Below are 22,721 nucleotides of genomic sequence, written 5' to 3'. Positions count from 1 at the left end.
GGTAGGATGGTGGTGTAGGATGCCAATCCCTAATTCAGAAAACACCTGAGGGCTTCCTGTAAGCCTAGACTCAGCAGACAAAACAATGAACAAAATAGTCTCTGCCTCAAAAATCTGGTGAGTGGATGGTAAAGACAAGTGAGAAAATCACTCTGTGCAGAAAAATAAAGGTCACCAGGCGGGGATTCCTGATGAGCACACTGGAAGCCCAGGAGTGCTGTGGAAAGCCAGGCTTCCACATGGAGAGACAAAAGGCACAGGGGATTAGGGAGAGCACTTGCAGGGGGCCATCAACGTGGTGCTTTACATAGAAGTTTCAGGACAGCCAGGGCTAACCAGAGACCCAGTCTTAAGAAACAAAACAAACATCAAAATATTAATGGGGCCAGAAAACTGCTCAAGCGGGTAAAGATATTTGTCACACAGGCATGGTAATCTGAGTTTGATCCCTCGAACCCACTGTGCAAGAAAGAGAACCAACTCTGCAAAAGTTGTTCTCTAAACTCTACATATGCACCACTGCACACGCTGCCTTACACAAGCAACATACACATAATAATTAATTAAAAATATTATGAAGGCTTAGCTTATTTCTAGTAGGCAGAATGACAATTTTCTTTTCATTTTGCCTAATTATGTGTCCTATAATTATTATATATTATTTTGGTAACAAGAAAAAAATTGTAAAAAACCTCAAGTTAAAAAACAGGGCCATGGGCTGGAGAGATGGCTCAGTGGTTAAGAGCACTGACTGCTCTTCCAGAGGTCCTGAGTTCAATTCCCAGCAACCACATGGTGGCTCACAACCATCTGTAAAGAGATCTGATGCCCTCTTCTGGTGTATCTGAAGACAGCTACAGTGTACTTATATATAATAAATAAATAAATCTTAAAAAAAAAAATGGGAGAGCTAATTCCACAGAGTTGTCCTCTGACCTCACCTCTATCTACATGTGCACCCCTCATGTGACAATAGTAATTAAAGGTGCTGGAGGAGATAAGGGAAAAGAAGAACCACTAAAATACTTTGTTTGAAAATGCCATATGATATCAAATAGCCTGTATGTTAATTTAAAATAAAGAAAGAAAATGAGACTCTAAACAAAGAATGACCACTAACAACTACAATAACAACAATAGAAAACTAGTAGGAATTAGAGCGGTGTCAGTGCACAGTGATGCCCATGCCCAGTACTACACACATATATACAAAATAAAACCCAATTATCAAACCGCTCATTAAACATAATAAGTAAACATCTAGTGCTGCATGTAATCAAGACTCAGATGCATTATCTAAAGGCAAGCACTGTGGCACACACCTTTTTTAATTCCAGCACTCAGGGGGCAGAGGTGGGCAGATGTTTTTATTTTTTTATTTTTTAGTTGAAGGCCAGCTTGATCAACATAGAGAAGTTCAAGCCAGACAGAGAAAAACAGTAAGACTGCATATCAAAAGGAAAAAACAAAAGCAGAATATGAAACAGAGTCCACTTACCAGCCATAAGCAAACAGATGATGCACATTGAAAAGGCAACAACCATGATGATAGGCAACTGAAATATAACCAAAAGATACAGCTGTTAGGAGTAATCCGTGGTTATAAAATCATCCATCTACTTTGCCTGGAAAGGTGCCAAACTTCTTCTGCAGGCTCAGACACACAATGTTTTGGTTTGGTTTGGTTTTTTTTTTTTTTGGGGGGGGGGTTCAGTTTTTAAACCAAACATCACTATTTATGGCTTCAATCACAGTAACAAAAGTCTTCATACTAATAAAGTATGAGATCTACAGAAGGATGCTTCTGCTCCAAACCTGGCCAAATACTGTAAGGACAACAGACTTCTCTTCCATCCAGGGCACTTTGTCATCTGGTAGAAGGCCCCAGAGAAGCTGCAAAGTCTTGTGAATACAGGAGAAAAGAAAAGCAAAGTATCCCAAACACACTTTACCTTTCTTTCTTTCTTTTTTTTTTCTTCAGTAAAACTACACACTGAATTTATCAAATAACACATTTTCCATTTTACAATGTATTTTCTGTCTTTCTAGATTTTGGATTGTAATTTTTTTTATTGGATATTTTAATTATTTACATTTCAAATGTTATTCCTTTTCCAGGTTTCCAGAAACCCCCTATTCCATTCCCTGACCCACTTCTTCTGTAAGGGTGTTCCCCCACCCATCCACCCACCCCTTCCCATCTCCCCACTCTGACATTCCCCTACACTGGGGCGGGGGGTGGGGGGATGGTGTCCCGCCTTGGCAGGACCAAGGGCTTCTCCTCTCATTGATGTCCAACAAGGGCATGCTCTGCTACATGTGCAGCTGGAACCATGTATACTCTTTGGATGGTGGTTTAGTTCCTGTGAGCTCTGATTGGTTGGTATTGTTATTCTCATGGGTTTGTAAACCCCCTCAGCTCCTTCAATCCTTTCTCTAACTACTCCAGATGGGGGTCCAGTTCTTGCCCTTCATTTACAAATTTATCTTTAGCAATTCCCTGATCAAAGAGAATTGAAGTTCTCCTGAAAAAAGAACTCCTGTGTCCATTCTAATATGGCAGTCATGAAAGAAAGTGTGTACACAGTTATTCTTTCTGTATTCGAGTCTTTTCTTCAGAAGAGAAAAATAAATATATATATTCCATTTATAACAGCATGCAATGTTTTCAACAGAGGTGTTTTCTATACCTTCAGACATATACTTCCAATCCTAGAAATCATAGAAAAGTTTCTTACCGCCAGGAATTTCCAGTCCCTTGGAACACTTAAAGGACTGTGAGAGTCTAATTCATCCACTGAGTAGTTTCCAAGAAATAAGTCTATAGAATCCTAGAAAATAAAGAACAAAATTGTGAACTTTCCAAACTTAATTTGACTACATTGAGCAATAGTGCAAAGAGATAACCATTCAGTGGCAAACAAACACCATCAAATACAGACTTACTTGTCTAAATCCATCAGAAAAGTTGTTTTTGTAGTACCGTAATAATGAGTTGAAGCCATCCATTACCAGTCCCAACTGAGTTCTTTTTCCAGTTCTGATTTAAAAAAAGATCCAGTTTTAAATTATATATATATATACATACTAAATTATCAGTTTTATGACCCATGAGAGTTATAGAAATACATGAACAGCAAAGATATCAAAAATTATCCCTAAAAACACAGACATTTTACAAGTCACTAGCAAGAAATCTATAGTTGTGTCTTTGTATCTATAAAGAACCCTACTAGACACTACTCTACAGATGTTCAAGTTCCTCATATAAAAAGGTGTAGTGTTTCCACACACCCTATTCACACCCTCTTATCATTTCTAAGTAACTATGGTGTCTAATATAATGCAAGCATGAAGCAAAGAGACACTATCCTGTATTATTGAGGAAATGATATAGAAAACATCTGCACATGCTCAGTACAGACACAGACACTTTTTCATGAGTGCTTTGGTTAGTGGTTGGTTGAATCCATACATACAACCCACGGAAAAGAAGAGCAATTGTGTTTGTTCTCTAAAACATTACCAAAGTAGACACAAGAAAGCGAAATAGCTTAACTACAAAACGAGAACTATGAGAAGAAATACAGCCTATGTCAGGAGATAGAAAACAGCACAGAACTAGGAACCACATTTGGTCCCAGGGAATCTCTACAGTGTTACAGAAAAGACCCAAAGGTACTGAGAACAACTGACAGGAGCAGGAGTATGGTTGGGAGCTTTGCAGAGGTGCAGCTCATAGGCTGTGTCCCAAACCTGTGGAATCAGACTAGTGACTGAGGTGCAAAGTGATGTCTCTATGCATGAGACTGCCCCAAGGAGGCTAAGAACCCACTAATGCCCAAGCCTTGTCTTCAGCAATCCTGACATGACAGCTCTAGTGAGGCACAGGTGCTTGGCTTATACAACTGTACCTGAAAGCTCACCACAGAACCACAGAATGCCAGAGAGCACTGGGACTACAAGCCACTGATGCAGACCACAAGTTAAAAGTGTGGCTTACCTTGTAAAGTCAGTCTTCAAGGCACCGGTTCCTGCATACTGTTTGGCACAAGCATTAGCATTATCGGCCCAGGCTTTGGGAAAACAAACAAACAAAAACAGCTGATAATCAATGATTAAGGTGTCAACTAAAGTTTTAGTGCAAAATATTAATTTCAAAATTTGAACTTTGCTCCTACTAAGAAATTACCTACCATTTTTGTAAATCTTCTCAAACTCATCTTGTTCTTCAAGCTTTTGTCCCACATGCAAAACTCCTAGTCTCTAGAAACAGAATCACACCCATATGTATGAGACTTTAGCAGACCTGACTTAGGAAGAAAAGGCAATAGTCCACAAATCCTATCATGGGGGTTCTTTTCCTGCTGGCGCGTGCACACACCCACACACCCTTTTATAAAATTTCAAAGGTTGCTGAGTTCCTAAATCCCCTTCTCTATGGATTCTTTGGGGTCTACCAATCACATATTGGGAAACCCCATCCTCGATTTTGTTTCATCAGTCCTCTGGACCACCTCAGCTAACACCTCACTATGTCTTGATCAGTGTGGGTTAGAGTGCCCTCAGTAGCTGAGGAAAAAGAACAATGGGAAAGTTCCCACACTAGCTGACAAGACTGCCTCAAAGACCTTCTGCCCAAAGATGCTCTGAAGTTCATTATGTTCCATCAAACTGTGTCTACAATGTGAACTAGATTACAGAACCTAATTCAGCAGGCTGCTTAATCTGCCACAGGATCAAACCATTCTTAAGCCTTTCCAGCTGAAAACCACAACTGAAGTATCGTCACTAGACTGACACAGCACAAGCACAACTAGAGATCGCTCATCATTCCTTTGGCACAGTTACTTTATGACTCAAGAAAAATTCGTTCTAAAACAGAAACCAAAATTTTTTGAATGTTAGAAAAATTATGATTTTCTGATTTTTGTCCTTTAAATACTTAAAAAATTTTATCTAGACTTCTGAAACATACTTTAAAGGCCAATGTGATTTAGAAATCTAGGTCTGTCATTCATATATATATATATATATATATATATATATATATGTGTGTGTGTGTGTGTGTATATATATATACACACATATATATATGTATGTATGTATGTATGTATATATATATACTGTTTGCATCTACTTTTTCTCCTTAGCACAATCTTAACGATAAAGCAATTATGTCAGAAACTTTAAACTAAGAAGCTAATGCTCCTTGTCAGAACAAGAGACTCAAAAAACCCATTTTTTTCTTGAGACGGGATCTCAAGTAGCCCAGGGTAACCTAGATCTCCCTGCTTCACCTCCAAATGCTATGACTATAGCTATGTACCACAGAATTCAGTTATGTGGGATCAAATCTAGGGCTTCACTCATACTAAGCAAGCACTCTACCAACTGAACTATACCTCCAAAACAATTTTGATATACTAATTAGGCAGGAGAATAAGGAGTTAGAAGCCTATGTGTGCTGCAGAGTGCCCTGCCTCAGAAACAAAAAGTAAAACAAAGGAACAGGCACGTCTTACACAAAAATACCTGATGCAGCTCGAGTTCAGTGGAATGGATTCACTATTCGTTGCTGACATCAACATAAACTGATATGGGGCCTCTTAGAAAGTAATGTATTTATTCTCTTTAATCCTGTAATTCCACTTCTAGGAATTAACCCAAGTAAGGTTAGTTTAATTATCAACCTGACACAATTTATAGTCACTTGGGAAGAGTCTCAAAGAGGGGTTGTTTAGATCAATATAACCTGTGGGCTAATCTTATGGAGATTGTCTTGATTACACTACTGATGTGGGCACCTCAGCTTGAAGGTGAGGAACACTACTCCTCTGGGTCCTGAACTGTGGGGATAAGGGAAAGTGACCGGAGCATTAGCAAGAGCGCAAACTCCATCCATCCATCCATCCATCCATCCATCCATCCATCCATCCATCCATCCATCCATCCACTCTCCCCCTCCCTCCCTTCCTCCACACTTGACAATGACTGTAACTGGCTGCTTCAGGTTCCTGATGCATGGATACCCCATGTTGTATAACAATTTCCTCCAAGATAAAACTTGCAGGGAAGTTTCTTATGACTAAGGAAGTAAACAGCCCAGTAGCATCAGCATGTCACTGAAACTGACCAGAAACACTAGGTGTAAATGGACTGTCCCTCCTCAACCACAAGATGGCTGAAAGAGACTCTTCAGTCTTTCAAGCTGCCTACAAGTCAGGTAGTATCCATCATCCCCCAGGTTTGCAGTATCATGGGCATCACCTGGTGTTAGGGTGGGCTTTCCGTGATACAGCTGTGTTTGAGTTATTTCTGCTCCCATAAGCAACACCTCACTCACACTCCTATAATCCCAATAAACTCAGATTGCTAAATTGGAATTCAGTGGTTATCCTTACTTTGTTCTGTTGTGGAGTCCCTATCTGGAATGAATGCACATTTTGTTCATGTCTCCCCAGGGATACATTTTTAAGATACTTCACAGGGATGGACTGCAACCTGGAACTGTGAACTACAATAAACCTTTGCTCCCTAAATTGATTTTGTCAGATTACTTAATCAAAGTGATTAGAAAGGCTACTAAAGCCCAAAGGAAAGTATTCAAGTTAATGATATTAAAAATAGATACATTCTCTATAGTATCACTTAAAGCCCCAGACATAGAAATATAAATGGTTTAATAAATTACAGTTCAGGGGCTGGAGAAATGGCTCAGTGGTTAAGAGCAATGACTGCTCTTCCAGAGGTCCTGAGTTCAAATCCCAGCAAACACATGATGGCTCACAACCATCTGTAATGAGATCTGATGTCCTCTTCTGCTGTGTCTGAAGACAGCTACAATGTACTTACATATAATGAATAAATCTTTTTAAAAAATTACAGTTCAATGTATACTATTAAAACTGATTACATAAATACCAAAGGAAAATGGTGCAGTAAAAACTACAAATGTGCTCTGATGGTAGTTACAGATAATTTGTATACCAAGAGTGGCAAGGTTCAAAAATAAAAAAAAAGGTTAGGGTGTAGGCAACATGAGTACTTGTTGTTGCTGGTTTTCAAAAGTAAAGTTTTTACTTTTTTTAAACTACATTTTTTTTTCAATAAAGTCATACTCACCTGCAGCTGTGCCTGAAGGGAACGCCGAGCTAATAAACTCTGTATCACATTCGTTCTGTCTAGACAATCCATACAGTTGCTGCGGAAAACTCCTTCCTGGTTTGTCACCACCTTGCCAGCAGAGTCTACTAAAAAATAACTGAAACACATTTGTGTGAGCACTCCTATACCAACACACACTGAACACACACATCAATGGCACTGCTCCTAGTACACAGGTCTCATGGAGTGAAAAATCTTAGTAAAATCCATAAATTACAAGGTCAGATGGAGTGCACAATCAAGCATATTCTTTTCCTACACAAAATGGGAATATGAATAGTTGAGGCAATAGCCCCTTTTCCAAAACAGCTTTTTTAGAAGTCATCACACACAGAAATGCTGAGAGAACAGTGAAGGGAACTATTGCTACAGAAACCAACCATATTTCCTAAGGTACCTTTAACACGATTATTTCACCAGGTCCCAACATAAAAATCTCTATCATAATCTGAGTTACAATTAAAAATTCTTAGTCCTGATGATCAATAGGATCAGAACCTTCCGAAGCAAAGGTTGGAAAAAGCACTTAAATTCTTTTTCTCTTTTAAAATGGATGACTATGCAAACAGAGAAAATAGGAAAAGTACATTTTTTAAAATCCATTTTTCCTCTCCCCTGATCACTTGCCAAACATTGTGACAAGCTCCTGTGTTGTTTTTATTTTTTAACAAGATCCTTGGATAACACTATGAACTAAAAAAAAAAATTGACAATGTTCAATTGGTTAAGAGCATGGACCTTGGCAACAAACCATCTGTTGTCAGCCTTAGCACCCTACCCAACTTCCCAGATGTATAATAAAGTTATACATTACATTTAAAGGATACCAGGGTTTTTTTCATACTCAAAATAGAGGTACTAGTACAACTGTTAAGCTGCTCTAAGGTCTGAATGAGAGAAAAACATAACATACAAACCAAATATCAAGCAAAGTCTGTATGGCTTAGTTTGAAAACTAGAAAGTAAAATTATTCCCCCAACCCAGTTTCATGAAAGCTACACTGAAACCATCATCTTGGGAAGAAGGGCCATGAAGAAGGTGCTTAGATAGACAGCCACTTTTGTCTTTGCAGTGCAAGTGGAGCTGGCTCCAGCTAGGGAACACACATGTACATGTATGAGTGTGAGCACACACAATGCCACTAGTGCATATACAGGCAGTTTAGAAACATTACTACACAGAACTCGGTCTACCAGGTATTGTTATCAGTACCTTCACAAACTGAGAGACAACCATTTAAGGATGTCCACCAGGCCCCTCGATCATATGGCTAATTAGGGATGATCTGAGACACATGTTAGAACTGAGAAGACAGATTCCATATACTTCCTCAAAAGCCATTGGGGAAAAAAAATACTGTCTTGAGAGATCACCCACCTCCCTCTAGTAAACGTCCCAGCCTATCTGAGGAGCATAGTGAACAACAATGTCAGGGGCTCTGGAGTCCCCCGTTGTTTTAAAACAACTCTTTTGTTGTTGTTGTTTTGCTTTTTCAAACAAGCGTTGCAGAATATTTGATCACACTGTGAAAACCAAGATTGTGTACTAGAAGGTTTTGTCTCTAGTCGTGGCATGGCTCAGCCCTACCACAGACTTTTAGTCCAAGAGCTTTGTTTTGTAAACAAGATTAAATAAAGTCAATCATAGGTCAAGAGACAGAGCAAGCAACCAGTTGATAGGAAGTCAGCATAGGAAAACTGCTAGAGAGTGGGAGGGAAGTCATGAGGTTGGAAAGAGATGCACAGGAAGTAGAAAGGAGGGACATTCAGTGTGAAGGTGTTTAAGGCAGTGTAGAGAAGAATGAGCTTCTTCCTTCTGGGATGTCAGCTGAGTAGGAAGGTCAGCTGAGTGCTTTCTCTGCCTCTCTGAGCTAGCGGGCTTTCACCACAGTGTCTGGCTAAGTCTTTATTTGATAAACTGTATGGGTTGTGTTTTTTTTTAAAACAACAAACAAGGTATCTGCATAGCCTAGCCCTCCCAATATAGAAAAGGTTGGTCTCAAACTCAAAGAAATCTGCCTATGTCTGCCTCCAAGTGTGCACCATTGTGCTGTCCTTGGCCCCATTCTTGCATGACAGCAATTACTGGAGAACCCAGGGAGCCACCCCCTCTATCAACAAAGCCAAGCCCAGCCAGTCTCTTCTCTAATAGCCAACCACAGTACAGGTCTACCACCCTTCACTAACTCTGCTCAGGACAGAATGTCACAGGAAAAAAATTAAACTATAGTTGATAGCTATGTATATTAACATATTTTTAAAAACCAAACAAATGTTCAGAGAGATAATTGAAATTTAAAAGTACATTTGGTATACTGTGTACAAAGAGTACATATATGGAGTGCCAGGTTAGAATTATCACAGAGGTAAAACAAAACGATAAATTGGTGTATAAACTGTTTTAGCTTTAAAACAATTTAGTTGTAAACCAATACACTAAAATATGTAGCAAACATTCAAAAAACACCACAATGATGTTCAAATCTTTTGCTCCGATAATCCTACATTGAAAAGTTTTTTTCTAGGTAAAATTTTAACATAAGTGAAAAGATAAATACATATTCATCAAACAGAACCACTTGCAGCACTCTTTCAGAGATAAGGAAAGGACCCAGACACTCTATGTGACAGGAAGCATCTACTTAAAGCTATGCTGTGATCTAACAGGCTGAAGAGAGGACAATGAAAATTATCATTTCAAAGGCTCCTAACAGGATGGTGTGATAAAATGACAGACAACTAAACAAAATAGTAATAAACCAACTGTGATTTTGTAAAAATTGGGAAAATACTATGAATAGTCCTGACGGTGACCCATTTGTAAGAATTTAGTTATTCTTCAATCAACAACACTCTGCCAATACAGAAAATAATAAAACAGCACATAAGCACTAACAACCCAGTGAAACAGCTTCACAAATTTGCTGTTACATATAATTAATAAGACTGACCTAATACATCCCCCCCTTACTGCTCTAGAGAAGTAATAAGGCTTACCTTAATTCATCCTGCATTTCTGCTACTTGATCCAATAAAATACTCAGTCGATCCCATCTCATATTTTTACACTCCTTATGGAAGTCAAAGGCAATATATCTACCAAAAAAAAAAAAAAAAAAAAAACTCAGAAACCGATGAGACCATCCAATTTTCTTCTATTAATAACACCCCTATAAGGTGATTTTTCTATATCAGAACATTCATAATGCTTAGGAATATAGAGCCTCTTTCATTTTGGGCTTACCACCACACACAGACACACACCCCTCCCATGCTCATATCTATGGTGGAGGACATATTATTAAATTATAAATTTTATTTTTGTTATTCTAGAGACCTGCCGATAACAGTAAAGAAACGCAAATGTGAGCGGAGCAGGTAAGTTGTAAAGTTCTGAGGTAGTCACTTCAAGAGGGGGTACAATCCAACTGAATAGCATATACTTTCTATCCCTGTATGCAAACAATATGGTTTCTTCTTACCATTTTCCAGATCAGTATGTTCAAAGTATTGAAACTCAGCTCAGTCCATGGTGGATTAGGCTGGGTATCTGTTGTGTACTAGGGGTTGTAAGAAGTGCAGGGAAGCAAGACAGTCCCTGTAGTGTTAGCTACTGCTCAACTCAACCCCCCTACACCCTCCTCTCTCCAAATCACTTTCCTTTACTGACATCCACACATGCATATGTATGTGCAGAGAAAATTCTGTCAATCTTTACAATTACCTAATATTTAATAAGTACAACTCTAAAGCCGGGTTATATCTAAATGTGACCATGTCCTACCATTTGTCACCTCCCTTGAGAAGGGGAGAATCATTAGCCAAGCCCTGACAGTCAATGGAGAAGACTGGCTGCATCAAGTATGAGCATACCAGACCTTCCTGCTCAGGCATCACAGCAAGCAGGAGGCCTGCAAGGACTGTGCTCCCACATGAGGAGTGAAAGTGCAGAGAAAGCATTCATCGCTGTGGAACTCCCCTGCTCTACCCACAGAGTATAGGGTTCTAGCATGTAAGAGGCTCTACCACCTCAACAGTTCTTAAGAGAATCACAACCCCCGGAAATTAGCACAGAAATACATGTGGGCCAACAACAGGAAGCAAGGAAGGGCCTTAAAAGGCAGCCTCAGCACAAGTAGCACTGTAAGTTATTTTAGTGCTTGATCAAAATTACCAGCTGAGCCTTGGTTTCAACAGACCATCACACAAAGTATCTAAAAACCACTGCCTTGTGACTTATTGGACAGGCAAAGATACTGCTTCAGGGAAGGATACTATGCAAGCTAAACTGACCCAACTCATGCAGTGGTAACGACAACATCAAGTTAAAAACTAAAATTCGTGAGGCTGAAGAGATGGTGCGGCAGTCTGGAGAACTGGCTGCTTTTCTAGAAGATCCAGGTTTGATTAGCAATACCCACATGGCAGCTCACAACCATCTGTAACTGCCCTTCCAGGGGCTTCAGTACTCATGTTCTGGCTACAGTGGGCACTGCATGCATGTAATGCAGATCGATCTATCTATCTATCGATCTATCTATCTATCAATCTATCTATCTATCTATATATCTATCTATCTATCTATCTATAAATATAGGCAAAGCCCGCATACACATAAAAGTCTAAAACTCTTTTAAAAACAAAACCCCACATTTGTGACCTAATATGCCATTGTTTTGCAAAATCTTGGTTTTAACTAGGGACCAAACATAAAATTACTCTATAAAATAAACTGTATCAGAAAAAATTTCAAACCAACCAAAATGAAAATTATACTTTTATCTGGTACTAGAAATATGCAAAAGCTGAGGGCTAGAGCGATGGCTCAGCTGTCACAAGCACTTGCTGGGCTTCCAGATGACTCATGTTCAGTAACCAGCATCCGGACTGGCTTGCTTACGTCCAGAGTCCATGGGCTCTCCACATGCACCCACACACATTTTTTTTAGATGTGAGTTGAAAGATAATAGCATACTCTTTATATTCATATACATAAGTATATATGTGCCTTGAAAGGATCTACAACAGACGCCCATGAGATACCTGATCATCCCACTTCCCAAGGATGACACCATTTTTGCAAATGTTTGCTCAAGTGGTTTCTCTGATCCCTTATGGTTCACCTGTAAGAAATTTAAAACAACATGACTTTCTATTTGAATAGTGATGCCAGACGGGGCTGGGGATTTAGCTCAGTGGTAGAGCGCTTACCTAGGAAGCGCAAGGCCCTGGGTTCGGTCCCCAGCTCCGGAAAAAAAAAAGAACCAAAAAAAAAAAAAAAAAAAAAAAAAAAAAAAAAAAAGTAGTGAATAGTGATGCCAGGAAAATAACAAGGACACTCTAAGCCTTCATTTTGGCACAGAAACATCAGAAAGAAGAGGAAGTCATCTGAACCAACTTTGTAGGACCTATGGAAACGCAATTAAAGTTTACAGCGACCAGTAAAAAGTCTATCAAGAAAAGGCCCTCTTCCAATCACAGAACTCTGTCCTTTCTCCTCCACCACACAAGGTGTTTTGTGGGAAACAATAGCAATCTTGTTTTTAGCTCCCTTTGTGAAACCAGGAGAAGCAGACCAGAGCCAATGTACACAAAACTTGTACCTACCAGAAGGACTAAATTATCTGTGTTGTGTAACTAAATGGAGGTCAAAAATATTGGACTGGTTGTAAAAGCTACAACTGCACTATTAGCCAATGGCTACCTGGGGCAAGAGATGCATTCTGGACACAGGCATACAATAGACCATCCTAAAGTCCAGCAAACAGTGATGCTCTTTAGAAACATTCAAAAGCAGCAGTATATATGAACGACTTCAGAAAGCTACGTCCATACTCAGGCAAGAAACATGTCCAGAAAAATCCTAATACTGCAGAGATCACTCTTTAGCCGTTGCTCTTTAGCCTTGAAACATGTCTGGCTAACGGGCAAATAGATGGCTATCTCAGTATAGAGTCAGTTTGCAAAGAAGACATGCTATTTTGTTCTTTGCTCAATTTCTAAAATTCAATGAAATCTGGAAAAACATTAGCTGAACATACTAAGAGTCTTCAGCGAGCATATATGATGAGGACAATCTTTGCAAAAGAGTCTGGAAAAGGTCTCACGATCAAATAGACCACTATGATCTTTAAAAATCCAAAAAACAAACCAACAAACCAACTGCAACCAACTCTGGAAAGAAACCTGACCCCAGTGTTTCCATATTATAATAATCCAAGGTATAATTTTTAAGGAAAATAGTCATATAAAGAAACAGAAAAAAAATGGCTTATCCAATGTATCAGAATCTAAGAGATAAAACAAACAGCAATAAAAGGGAATTCCATTACTGCAAATGCCTATATTAAAAACAAAGAGACAAAACACTAGCTGGGTGTGGTAAGATGTGCTTTTAATTCTAGCACTCAGGAGACAGAGGCAGGCAGATCTCTCTGAGCTCAAGGAGGATGTGAGTTCAATTCTCAGCATTCACATAGTGGCTCCCAACCACCTATACAGTCCTGAGGGATCTGATAATAGCTTCTAGCTTCTGTGGGCACCAGGCACACAGAGGTGATATACAAATGAAAATAAAAAATATTTAAAAATAAAGGAAAGAAGAAAAAGAAAGCTTCAAATCAATAACCTAACTTTACACATGAAGGAGCTAGAAAAACAAAGTAAATCCAAAGGTAGCAGAAGAAAGGGAATGATACAGACTAGAACAGAAATAAATAAAGCAAGCAGAAAACCAACAGAGGAGACAACTGAACAAGAACTGGTTCCTGGAAAGATCAATAACGACAACAAATTCAGCTACAATAAACAAACAAACAAAAAAAAAGAGGCAAGATTCAAATTACTAAAACCAGTAACGATAATGAGGACACTGCTAATAACTTTTTAGAAAAATAAAAAGAATTATAAAATGATATTATAGACATTCATGCCAAAAAATTGTTCAACTTAAACAAATTTGAAAAGACAAAACAAAAAAAATCAATTTTACTAAAACTGAACCTTGAAGAAATAGAGAACTGGAATAGAAAGTTAGACTCGGGGGCTGTTGTAACTCAGACTCTGTTGCCTGCCTCTGGATCCATTTTCCCTTGCAGCCTTTTCTGGTCTCAGTGGAAGAGGACGCCCTTAGTCCTGATGTGACTTAATATGCCAGGGTAGGTTGGTACAAGGTGTTTGTGTGAGGGTTGGGGGATGCTCCCCTTCTCAAAGGAGAGCAAGGTGTGGCGGAAGGGCATGAGAGGGTGAGACTGGGAGGAGAGGAGGGGCTGCAATCAGGATATAAAGTGAGTAAATAAATAAATTAATGGAAAAATAAGGTTGGATTTGGTGACTCACACATGTAATCCTAGCACTTGGGAAGTTGGGTCAGAAGGAACACGAAGAGGTCAAGGGCAGCTTGGGCTAACAGTGAAAACTTGCCCCAACCTCACCAACCTCTCCAATCCACAAAAGAAAAATCTAAACAGACCAGTAAGTAGGAAGGAGTCTGAATCAGGGTTAAAGAAAAGCCTCAGACCAAATGGCTCCACTAATCGATTTAACTAACCAAGTTTAGGGATTTAATAAGAATTAGTACCACTTTTCTTTAAACTTCATTATGTTCTTTAACTCATTAATAATAACCAAAAGGTAGAAATAAAGCAAATGTATGTTAATTCATGAATAGATTTAAAACAGTCTTATATGCCTACAATAAGATATTATTCTGTCTTTAGTAATGCAATTCTGATGAATATGGATGAACCTTTAAAATGTTATACTAAATGAAGCAAGTACACATTAGACAAATATTGTATGATTCTATATATATATGAGAAACATAAACAGACAAATTCAGAAGGACTGGAGAGTAAAGTAAAAAGGAATTACTAGGAGCTATTAAGATCAAAGTTTCTGTTTGGTATGATAAAAAGTTATAGAAGAATTAAAAATTAATTTTCCTGTTAATTAAAGTTTTTATTTTGTTGCCCATCCCCCAAAACATTCAAACTTACCAGATTAATTATTACTTGTTTTCCATAAATAATTACTTGTGAATCAAAATGCCTTTGGAAACCATCCATCTAGAAGAAACAAAAGGTATATAATTTATTAAACTATATTATATGATTACCTTTTTAAAAACAAAATACCACCTTAACCATCCCAATTCTATACTTAAGAGAATGTCAGGGTGAGGACTATTCTTTCTGGATGGTGGAAACACCATAGATAGGTAACTGGCTGTCACAGCCATTGTATGCTGCACTACAGTATCACGATTGAGTTCTGGAGACAACTTCTGACAGACGCACTCCATTCATAGACTTCACCGAGATCTGCCCAATGCCAATCTGTCATGTCCCTCAGTGAGTCTTCATTCTAGTACTTGTAACATGTTCCTGAGGCAGTTTGTCCTACAGCCCAGGAGAAGGGCCTTGAAGATGTTGAATTCTGACTTGTGGGGAACAAATATATGTTCTAAAAACAACTTGGGTTCTATTTTAACCAGTGGAAAAATTCAGGAAGATACATACGTGATTTGCTACTTTGTTGATCTGTGGATCTGGTTTGTACTTTAGATTTGGTCTTTGTGACCAGAAAACAGGTATTGATCCTCGAGTCTGAAAGTAGAGGAAGAGATGTGAAAAGAAAGATACACAAACTAGTTTTCTCAACCTAATTATTGAAAGCAGAATATATATTAACAGCTTTGCAAAGAAAAATGACAATCTAGGAGCTACAGGACAACAGAGAGACCCTCCCTCAATAAATATACACAAACATACATACAGTTCTTGTCTTATGGACATATGCTTAAAAAGCACTTTCCCTTCCCAGTGTTACATAAGTGGTGCTTGTACAACAGAAAGTTCTGTGCACTCCTTAGTTCTAAAACATTTATCTATCCATAAAAATTAATAAGTTATATATACATTATATAGTTTGGCAATATGAAAAAGTAGAAAATTGCTTTACTCATTCTCAAAGGAATGTATTTATGAAGATCTGGATTTGCTTAACCACTGACACTCTGGAGTAGGAAATACTGCGCAACTTTACCAGAGGCAACAGGTGGCAGGACTGAGTAAGGCAGGCAAAGCCTTACTGTCAGCTTGTTCCATCATTATAACACTGGTTAGGGATTGCTAAACTTCCATAAACCTGACACTTTCTTCTCCATAAGACAGTGCCAGATTAACAACCAACCCGCTGAGTAGCTGAACTTTTTCCACATTTACATAAAGTTAGTACTTAAGAAAGAAGGAAGACTGGCCTGGCAGTAAACACATGTAATCCTAGCTTTGGGGTTATGGACACAGAAGGATCAAGAGTTCAAAGTCATATAGCCCATTATACAGTATGTTTAAGGTCAGCCAGTACTACATGAGACCCTCTTTCAAAAAGCCTGAAGAGGAGGAGGAAGTGAAGAAGAGAAGAAGGAAAAAAAAAAGAAAAAGAAAGGGGAATAAGAAAAATTCAACGTGACAGAGAATAAAGATCAAGTAGAATAGGCCAACTGGATGACCATCAGACAGACATACTTGCCTGTACAAATGAAGCCCTGTTCCCACTGTAGTGCACAATCTGTTCTGTTTCTACAAAGTTAGCTGCGTGGCCTTCAGAATCAATTCCTAATATTTGGTACAAAAGAAATATATATAAAAAATCATTAACTCAAGATAACTTTATAATTGTCACTAAGTTCACATCAATGGGTATTTATAAGACTAAGTTCAAATAAATGGTTAGTACACCATCAGGAAACTATAAAAGCTCAAACAGGCTTAAAAAGTAGTCAAGATTTATTTATATAAACATAAAGCTTGTTGGTATTTTTCTCACTATATATCCTCAAAACCACTTCCTTTTGAAGAAAAGAAAGTTAAGTATGCCTACAAATCCTAGTTGAATAGTTAAAGCTATCCTTTTTTGTAATTTTACTTTATAATAACATATCACTAAATGACAACATGGCTCACTGCATCAGCAGTTCTTAGTTGTAACACAGAGTGCCTCAGAAGACATTTAAATATCAAATGAAAAATTGTGTGTGATCCTTACCACCATGACCATGAACATGTCCACCAAACCTAGTTTGAAAAGCCATTTAATGTCATTACCAGAGACTCTTCACTGCTTAGGCACTCCTGATAGCTGAAGTATTTCCTTCTAGCTTGTTTACATAATTTATTGTTGCTAAGCAAAAGCAATTTTCAAGGTAGCCCTGACTCAGATTTCCAAATCACCAGGAAGAAATCAATAGATTTTTAAATTCCCAATATTTAAAACATCCCTTTTTCTCTGACATTTCTCAAAGAAAGCGTCTGAGTTGTCATTATCGGTTGATCTGAGCTACGCATTAGTAAATAATGAGAAGGACGCAGCTGTCTGAGCTACACTGGCAATGGTGTCACTTCTCAGTGTGCAGTACTTTCAGAAGCACAGCTACATTTGTTCTTCTGTGGTGTTTGAATGAGAAATGCTCTCCATAGGCAATCAGGGAATGGAGATGCATGAGGGGTTTAGGTATGACCTTGCTGGAGTAGGTATAGACTTAGGGAAAGTGTGTCACTTGAGGATACAAGAAGAGGAGCTTTAGGGTTTCAAAAGCCTAAGCCGGTCCCAGTGTCTCTCGTCTTCTACCACCTGTCAATCTGGATGCAGAACTCTCAACTACTTCTCCAGTACCATGTCTGACTGCATGTCACCATAACGTAATGGACTGAACCTCTGAAACTGTAAGGAAGTCCAAATTAAATGTTTTCTTTTCATAAGAGTTGCTGTGGTCATGGTGTCTCTTCACAGCAATAGAACACTGACTAAGACACCTTCCACAATTCCCATTAAGGAACAAGCATCTTGTTGTCAGTTATTTTAAAAAGAGAAAGAAGTGAAAGAGAGGAAAGAGGAAGATATCATTATTAAAAGCTTCCAAAGTTATTAATTAAAAAAAAACAAGATGTAGGAAAACATGTATAAAATATAACCACTGTCTATATAAAAGGAAGAAAACATACCTGTATTAATATAAAAAATTCTAGAGTTATATAAACAAGAAATTAATATCTGATCATCTGACAGAGGAATAAGAACCAAGAGGAAGGCAGGCAGTAATGGTACATGTCTTTAATCCTAGCACTCAAAAGACAGAGACAGGTAGAGAGCTCTGTGAGTTTGAGAACAACCTTGTCTACAAATCAAGTTCCAGGACAGTCAAAAGCTACACACAGAAACCCTGACTTGAAAGGAAAAAAAAAACAATAAAATCAAAACGACAACAAGAACCCCCCACCAAAGAACCAAGCAGATTAAGTGGAAATTTTCCACCAGTTTAAAAATAAAATTCATATTTAAAATATGTATTCAATGCTTAACAATTCGAGAATATGTAGTTAAGGAGATACTAACTCTAATTTGGTTGAGACCATTCTTAGTGGCTTTTTAGTGGTACTATAGCATCTGTAATAAGATTAATAAGATATTTACTATATAACATTCTGGGCTCAAAATTAGAGTTATTTGTTGAATAGTGATACGACAAATTTCTGACACAGTGTGGATGAAAGCAAAATGAATGCTGGGGAATCTTCATAATCACAGTAACTCTAATACATATTATAGTAGTTTGGTTTGAGCAAATTAGCATACTTTTAGTGCGCAGCCTATAGGATACTCAAAATGTAAAAAAAAATTTACAAACTGACGTCATAAAGTAAAATGTCTACTTTTATACAAGCAATGAAACCAAGAATAGTAAGAGAAATACTACCTGGCCTGAATGTTATTACTGAATGTCAGCACACTTTCAGACACACAATAAACATGTTCTTAGACAGTTAATGGCCCACAAGCCATGTTAACATTTCAAATTAATTATATAGCTAGAGAGAAGCACAGAAGACCTACTAATTACAGTGAGAGAGGATGTTAGCAGGGGCATCAAATAACACAAGATATAAAAGGTCAAGGGTAAGTCATTTAAGGTAACTAAACAATAGCAGATATGGCCCAATTGTGCTGACATGAAATGATTCTTACCTCTCACATAATAACGCACACCGGCTCTGAAACAACTCCTCCGGGAGATGAGAATCCAATCAAAATATTTCCCGTTAATAGAACATGAATGCATAGTAATAACTTAACTATATTAAGAAAATGTAACATAGAAATATTTCCAGAATCAATACAAATCTATTTAACAGGAATGAATTGTCTTCAGGAGGAAATAAAAAAGAATATGCAAGTCTTTTTGGTTCATCATGACTACTTCCAAACCCTGAGGATCCTCATTTCCAACTGTGAAATCTGTCAAGTCAGTTCTCCTACAATGACATGTGGGCAGAATATTTTAAAACTTCTCTAGTGTTTTCTATTTAATTTTCTCCTTTCCCTGATATCTTCAACTATTTTCTAAAAGTATAAAACTAAGTATCAATGATATAACTAAAACCCTATCCTGAATGAAAACCAGGAATCTGATAAAAGAAATTAATCTTCAAGTAAGAAATGGAAAACAGAATAGGAACTAGGAGCATAGCTCAGCCCCAAGTTCGATCCTTTGCACTGCAAAAAGTAAAACCTTAAAAATTAAATGAAAGAAAAAACACCAAGCTATTGTAAAGAAAAATATAATATATATAATTATACTTATATATGTAGACTTGCATATACATGTATATGAATATTTACAGATCAAAATATTAATCTAGAAACAAATTATAACTGCTTTTTCTCTGAAATGTAAAAGTGAACCTAAAACTGGAAAAAAATTAATGCAAAAAAAGTAAGATGGTGGAGTGCTTTCTAACATGCATGAAGACCTGGGTCTGATCCCCGCATGACGTAACCCAGATGTACTGATGCAATCGTGGGATCTCAGCACTCAGAGAAACAAGGTTCAAGATCATATTCAGAAGCAGAGTTCAAGGTCAGCCTGGGATTTCTCCAAATCATTTCTTCAATACCAGTGACTGAATTATACAATGAGACCTGATTAAAATGGTGGCTTTTAAGTCAAATCTATTTGATCAAAATAAAACCTTTGCACACAAGTGCGTCTCTGAAGCATGCTGAGCTCTCTCCATCAGATTCTTACGGCCACTGTGAAGTGAGCACTCACTGCTTTCCCTTGCTTGGCTGTCGTTTTACCACTACACAATGGATGTAGTCTGGACAGCTTTTTACCTTTTTGCATTACAGTGTAGGTATTCCTGTGGCCTCTCATGCTCTGCATGTTTCTGAGGTTCATCCACTATTATAGTATTTAATCATCCTCTTCATAAATATACTACTGGTTGGTTGCGTGTGTGTGTGTGTGTGTGTGTGTGTGTGTGTGTGTGTGTGTGTGTGTGTGTGAGATGGGGGTGTCTAGTTCAGACAAAGTCTCACTATGATTCAGCCTGGCTTCAAACTGTTAGCCTTCTCCCCTCAGTCTATATAGGGCTGATAATACAGAAATGCCACATAGCAGAAAGAATGTACTACTTTAGTCATCTGTTCTGCTGTGGACAGACATCAAGTTGGTTTTTGTTATTTCTGGCTTAGGCTGTCATAACCAGAGTTTCAACAAACATCTCTTTGTGTAAGTGTGTGAGCATGGATCAAATTATATCCACCATCTGATACTATGGAGAAATGTCAATGGACTTGGGAAGTATTTTAGCTTATCCTCTTTACCAACTCATGGAAGCAATAAGAGGGTAACAAGTTTTACTGTTTCACTGTGTCATATCATTTACCTTTGCTCACTTGTTTAGGTTTGTTGTATGCTGTATGTAACATCTTTTTCTTAATATAATTTGACTCACTCATCATAAAGCATGATAAGAATCTGTGAGTCACTGATGTTAAGAAGTGCTTGCTGACAGGAGCCAGATATGGGTGTCTCCTGAGAGGCTCTGCCAGAGCCCTCCTGATACAGATGAGGATGAAACAGCTAACCACTGGACTGAACAAGGGGACCCCAATGGAGGAGTTAAGAGAAAAGACAGAAGGAGCTGAAGGGGTTTGCAACACCATAGGAAGAACAAGAATATCAACCAACCAGACCCCACCAGAGCTCCCAGGGAATAAACCACCAACCAATGAGTACACATGGAGGGACCCATGGCTCCAGCCGCATATGTAGCAGAGGATGGCATTGTCCAGCATCAATAGGAGGAAAAGCCCTTGGTCCTGTGAAGGCTTATTTCCCCAGTGTAGGGGAGTGCCAGGGTGTTGAGGTGGGAATGGGTGGGTGGGAGTGGGAGCATCCTCATAGAAGCCCAGGGAGGAGGTATGGGAGAGGGGAAAAAGGAGATATCATCTGAAATGTAAATACATAAAATATCCAAGAAAAAAAAAGAATCTGTAAGCCTCCAGTATCCACGTTTACCACTCCCAACTTCTCTAAAACCTTCTTAGCAGAATTTGTTAATTTCCTCATTTGGAGAAGGAGGACGGAAACAGAACATAACCTCCTTCCTGAGTTGTCATATTGAACCACTAACATGTCTCAGCAGCTGTCACTGTTCTTGGAAACACTTGTCTTCACTTGCTTCCAGGACACTGCTCTCACTTGCTTTTACTTTCCCTCACTGGTCTATGCTGTACAGACAAAACCTGAAGCAACTCTACAATCCTCCCTTTCAATTTACTCACTGTGGTTCATTTTTAGAAGATCCTTATCCTGAGGCCTACAGTACATGGCTCTAGCATTTTCTCACTATGCTGATGGTATACTCTCTTTCTCTAAGCTTGTTTTCTATCTACATTTCTATCTCCCTTTAATAATCCCATCTCATTTCATGGACTGAAATGCCATCTAAGGGCTGATGAGATGGCTCAGCAGATAAAGCGCCAAGCCTAAGGATCCAAGTTCAATCAATCCCTGGAACCTACAAGGTAGAAGGAGAGAACAGACTCCTGAAAATTGTCCTCTGACCTCCAAAGTATGCACATGCACACACAAACTAAACCAATGATGGAAGAAAGGAAAGATGGAACGCAGGCAGGCCAGCCGCCCACCCTGACCACCCACATATTTATACCTGTAAGGCCAGAAAGATGACTCAAATGGATTACAGTGCTTGCTAAACAGCATGAGCTCCATCCCAGGATCCACATAGTGAAAACAACAAACCAGGTACCTGAAGTTGTCCTTTGAACTCTATACATACATCATCATGAATATGCGCCCCTTCAGGAGCCGATTCACTGGGAGTTCCTACTTTATTATGATGTCTCTGATTAGAATGTGTTCTTAAAATGAATCTACAACTAGATAACTAATGTTTGTTTTGTATTACACTTTAATTTTCCAAGTGATATTCTTTATACTCTACTTTCATATTTTTAGCATTCTTCAAATGATAATTTAAAATTTTTTCAAGTTGGTGTTGACTGTAGTTCTTAATCTGATTTCTTTTAACATTAAGGAAAGGCATCATTTAAGTAGGTTCACTCTACTCTTGTGTAATTCACTGTTCCAAAAGAATAAGATGCAGTATACATCTTTCTTTTAAAGCCATCAGCCCCTAAGCTCTTGAGCAAAACATGGCAATTTATTCTGCAGAGACAAAAATCTA

General features: G+C 38.3%; 1 protein-coding gene across 3 annotated transcripts in view; it reads right to left on the bottom strand.

Annotated features, from left to right (window-relative positions):
• Nucleotides 1–22,721, bottom strand: part of Sacm1l (SAC1 like phosphatidylinositide phosphatase) — a 56,393-nt gene that overhangs the window by 3,618 nt on the left and 30,054 nt on the right. For all 3 annotated transcript variants that reach the window (NM_001357497.1, NM_053798.3, XM_063264777.1), the window contains 12 exons: nucleotides 19,192–19,293; nucleotides 16,699–16,784; nucleotides 15,687–15,773; nucleotides 15,165–15,233; nucleotides 12,211–12,290; nucleotides 10,165–10,263; nucleotides 7,126–7,264; nucleotides 4,197–4,266; nucleotides 4,004–4,076; nucleotides 2,947–3,040; nucleotides 2,739–2,831; nucleotides 1,499–1,556 (listed from right to left, as the gene is read on the bottom strand). In NM_001357497.1, the coding sequence (NP_001344426.1) occupies nucleotides 1,499–1,556; nucleotides 2,739–2,831; nucleotides 2,947–3,040; nucleotides 4,004–4,076; nucleotides 4,197–4,266; nucleotides 7,126–7,264; nucleotides 10,165–10,263; nucleotides 12,211–12,290; nucleotides 15,165–15,233; nucleotides 15,687–15,773; nucleotides 16,699–16,784; nucleotides 19,192–19,293 (1,050 nt within the window). The remainder of the gene's footprint in view (nucleotides 1–1,498; nucleotides 1,557–2,738; nucleotides 2,832–2,946; nucleotides 3,041–4,003; nucleotides 4,077–4,196; nucleotides 4,267–7,125; nucleotides 7,265–10,164; nucleotides 10,264–12,210; nucleotides 12,291–15,164; nucleotides 15,234–15,686; nucleotides 15,774–16,698; nucleotides 16,785–19,191; nucleotides 19,294–22,721) is intronic.

The sequence above is a fragment of the Rattus norvegicus genome, chromosome 8, assembly GCF_036323735.1.
Source record: "Rattus norvegicus strain BN/NHsdMcwi chromosome 8, GRCr8, whole genome shotgun sequence".
Taxonomy (NCBI): Eukaryota; Metazoa; Chordata; class Mammalia; order Rodentia; family Muridae; genus Rattus; species Rattus norvegicus.
The sequence above is the reverse complement of the archived record's forward strand: the minus strand, read 5'-3'. Positions and strand labels throughout refer to the sequence as shown.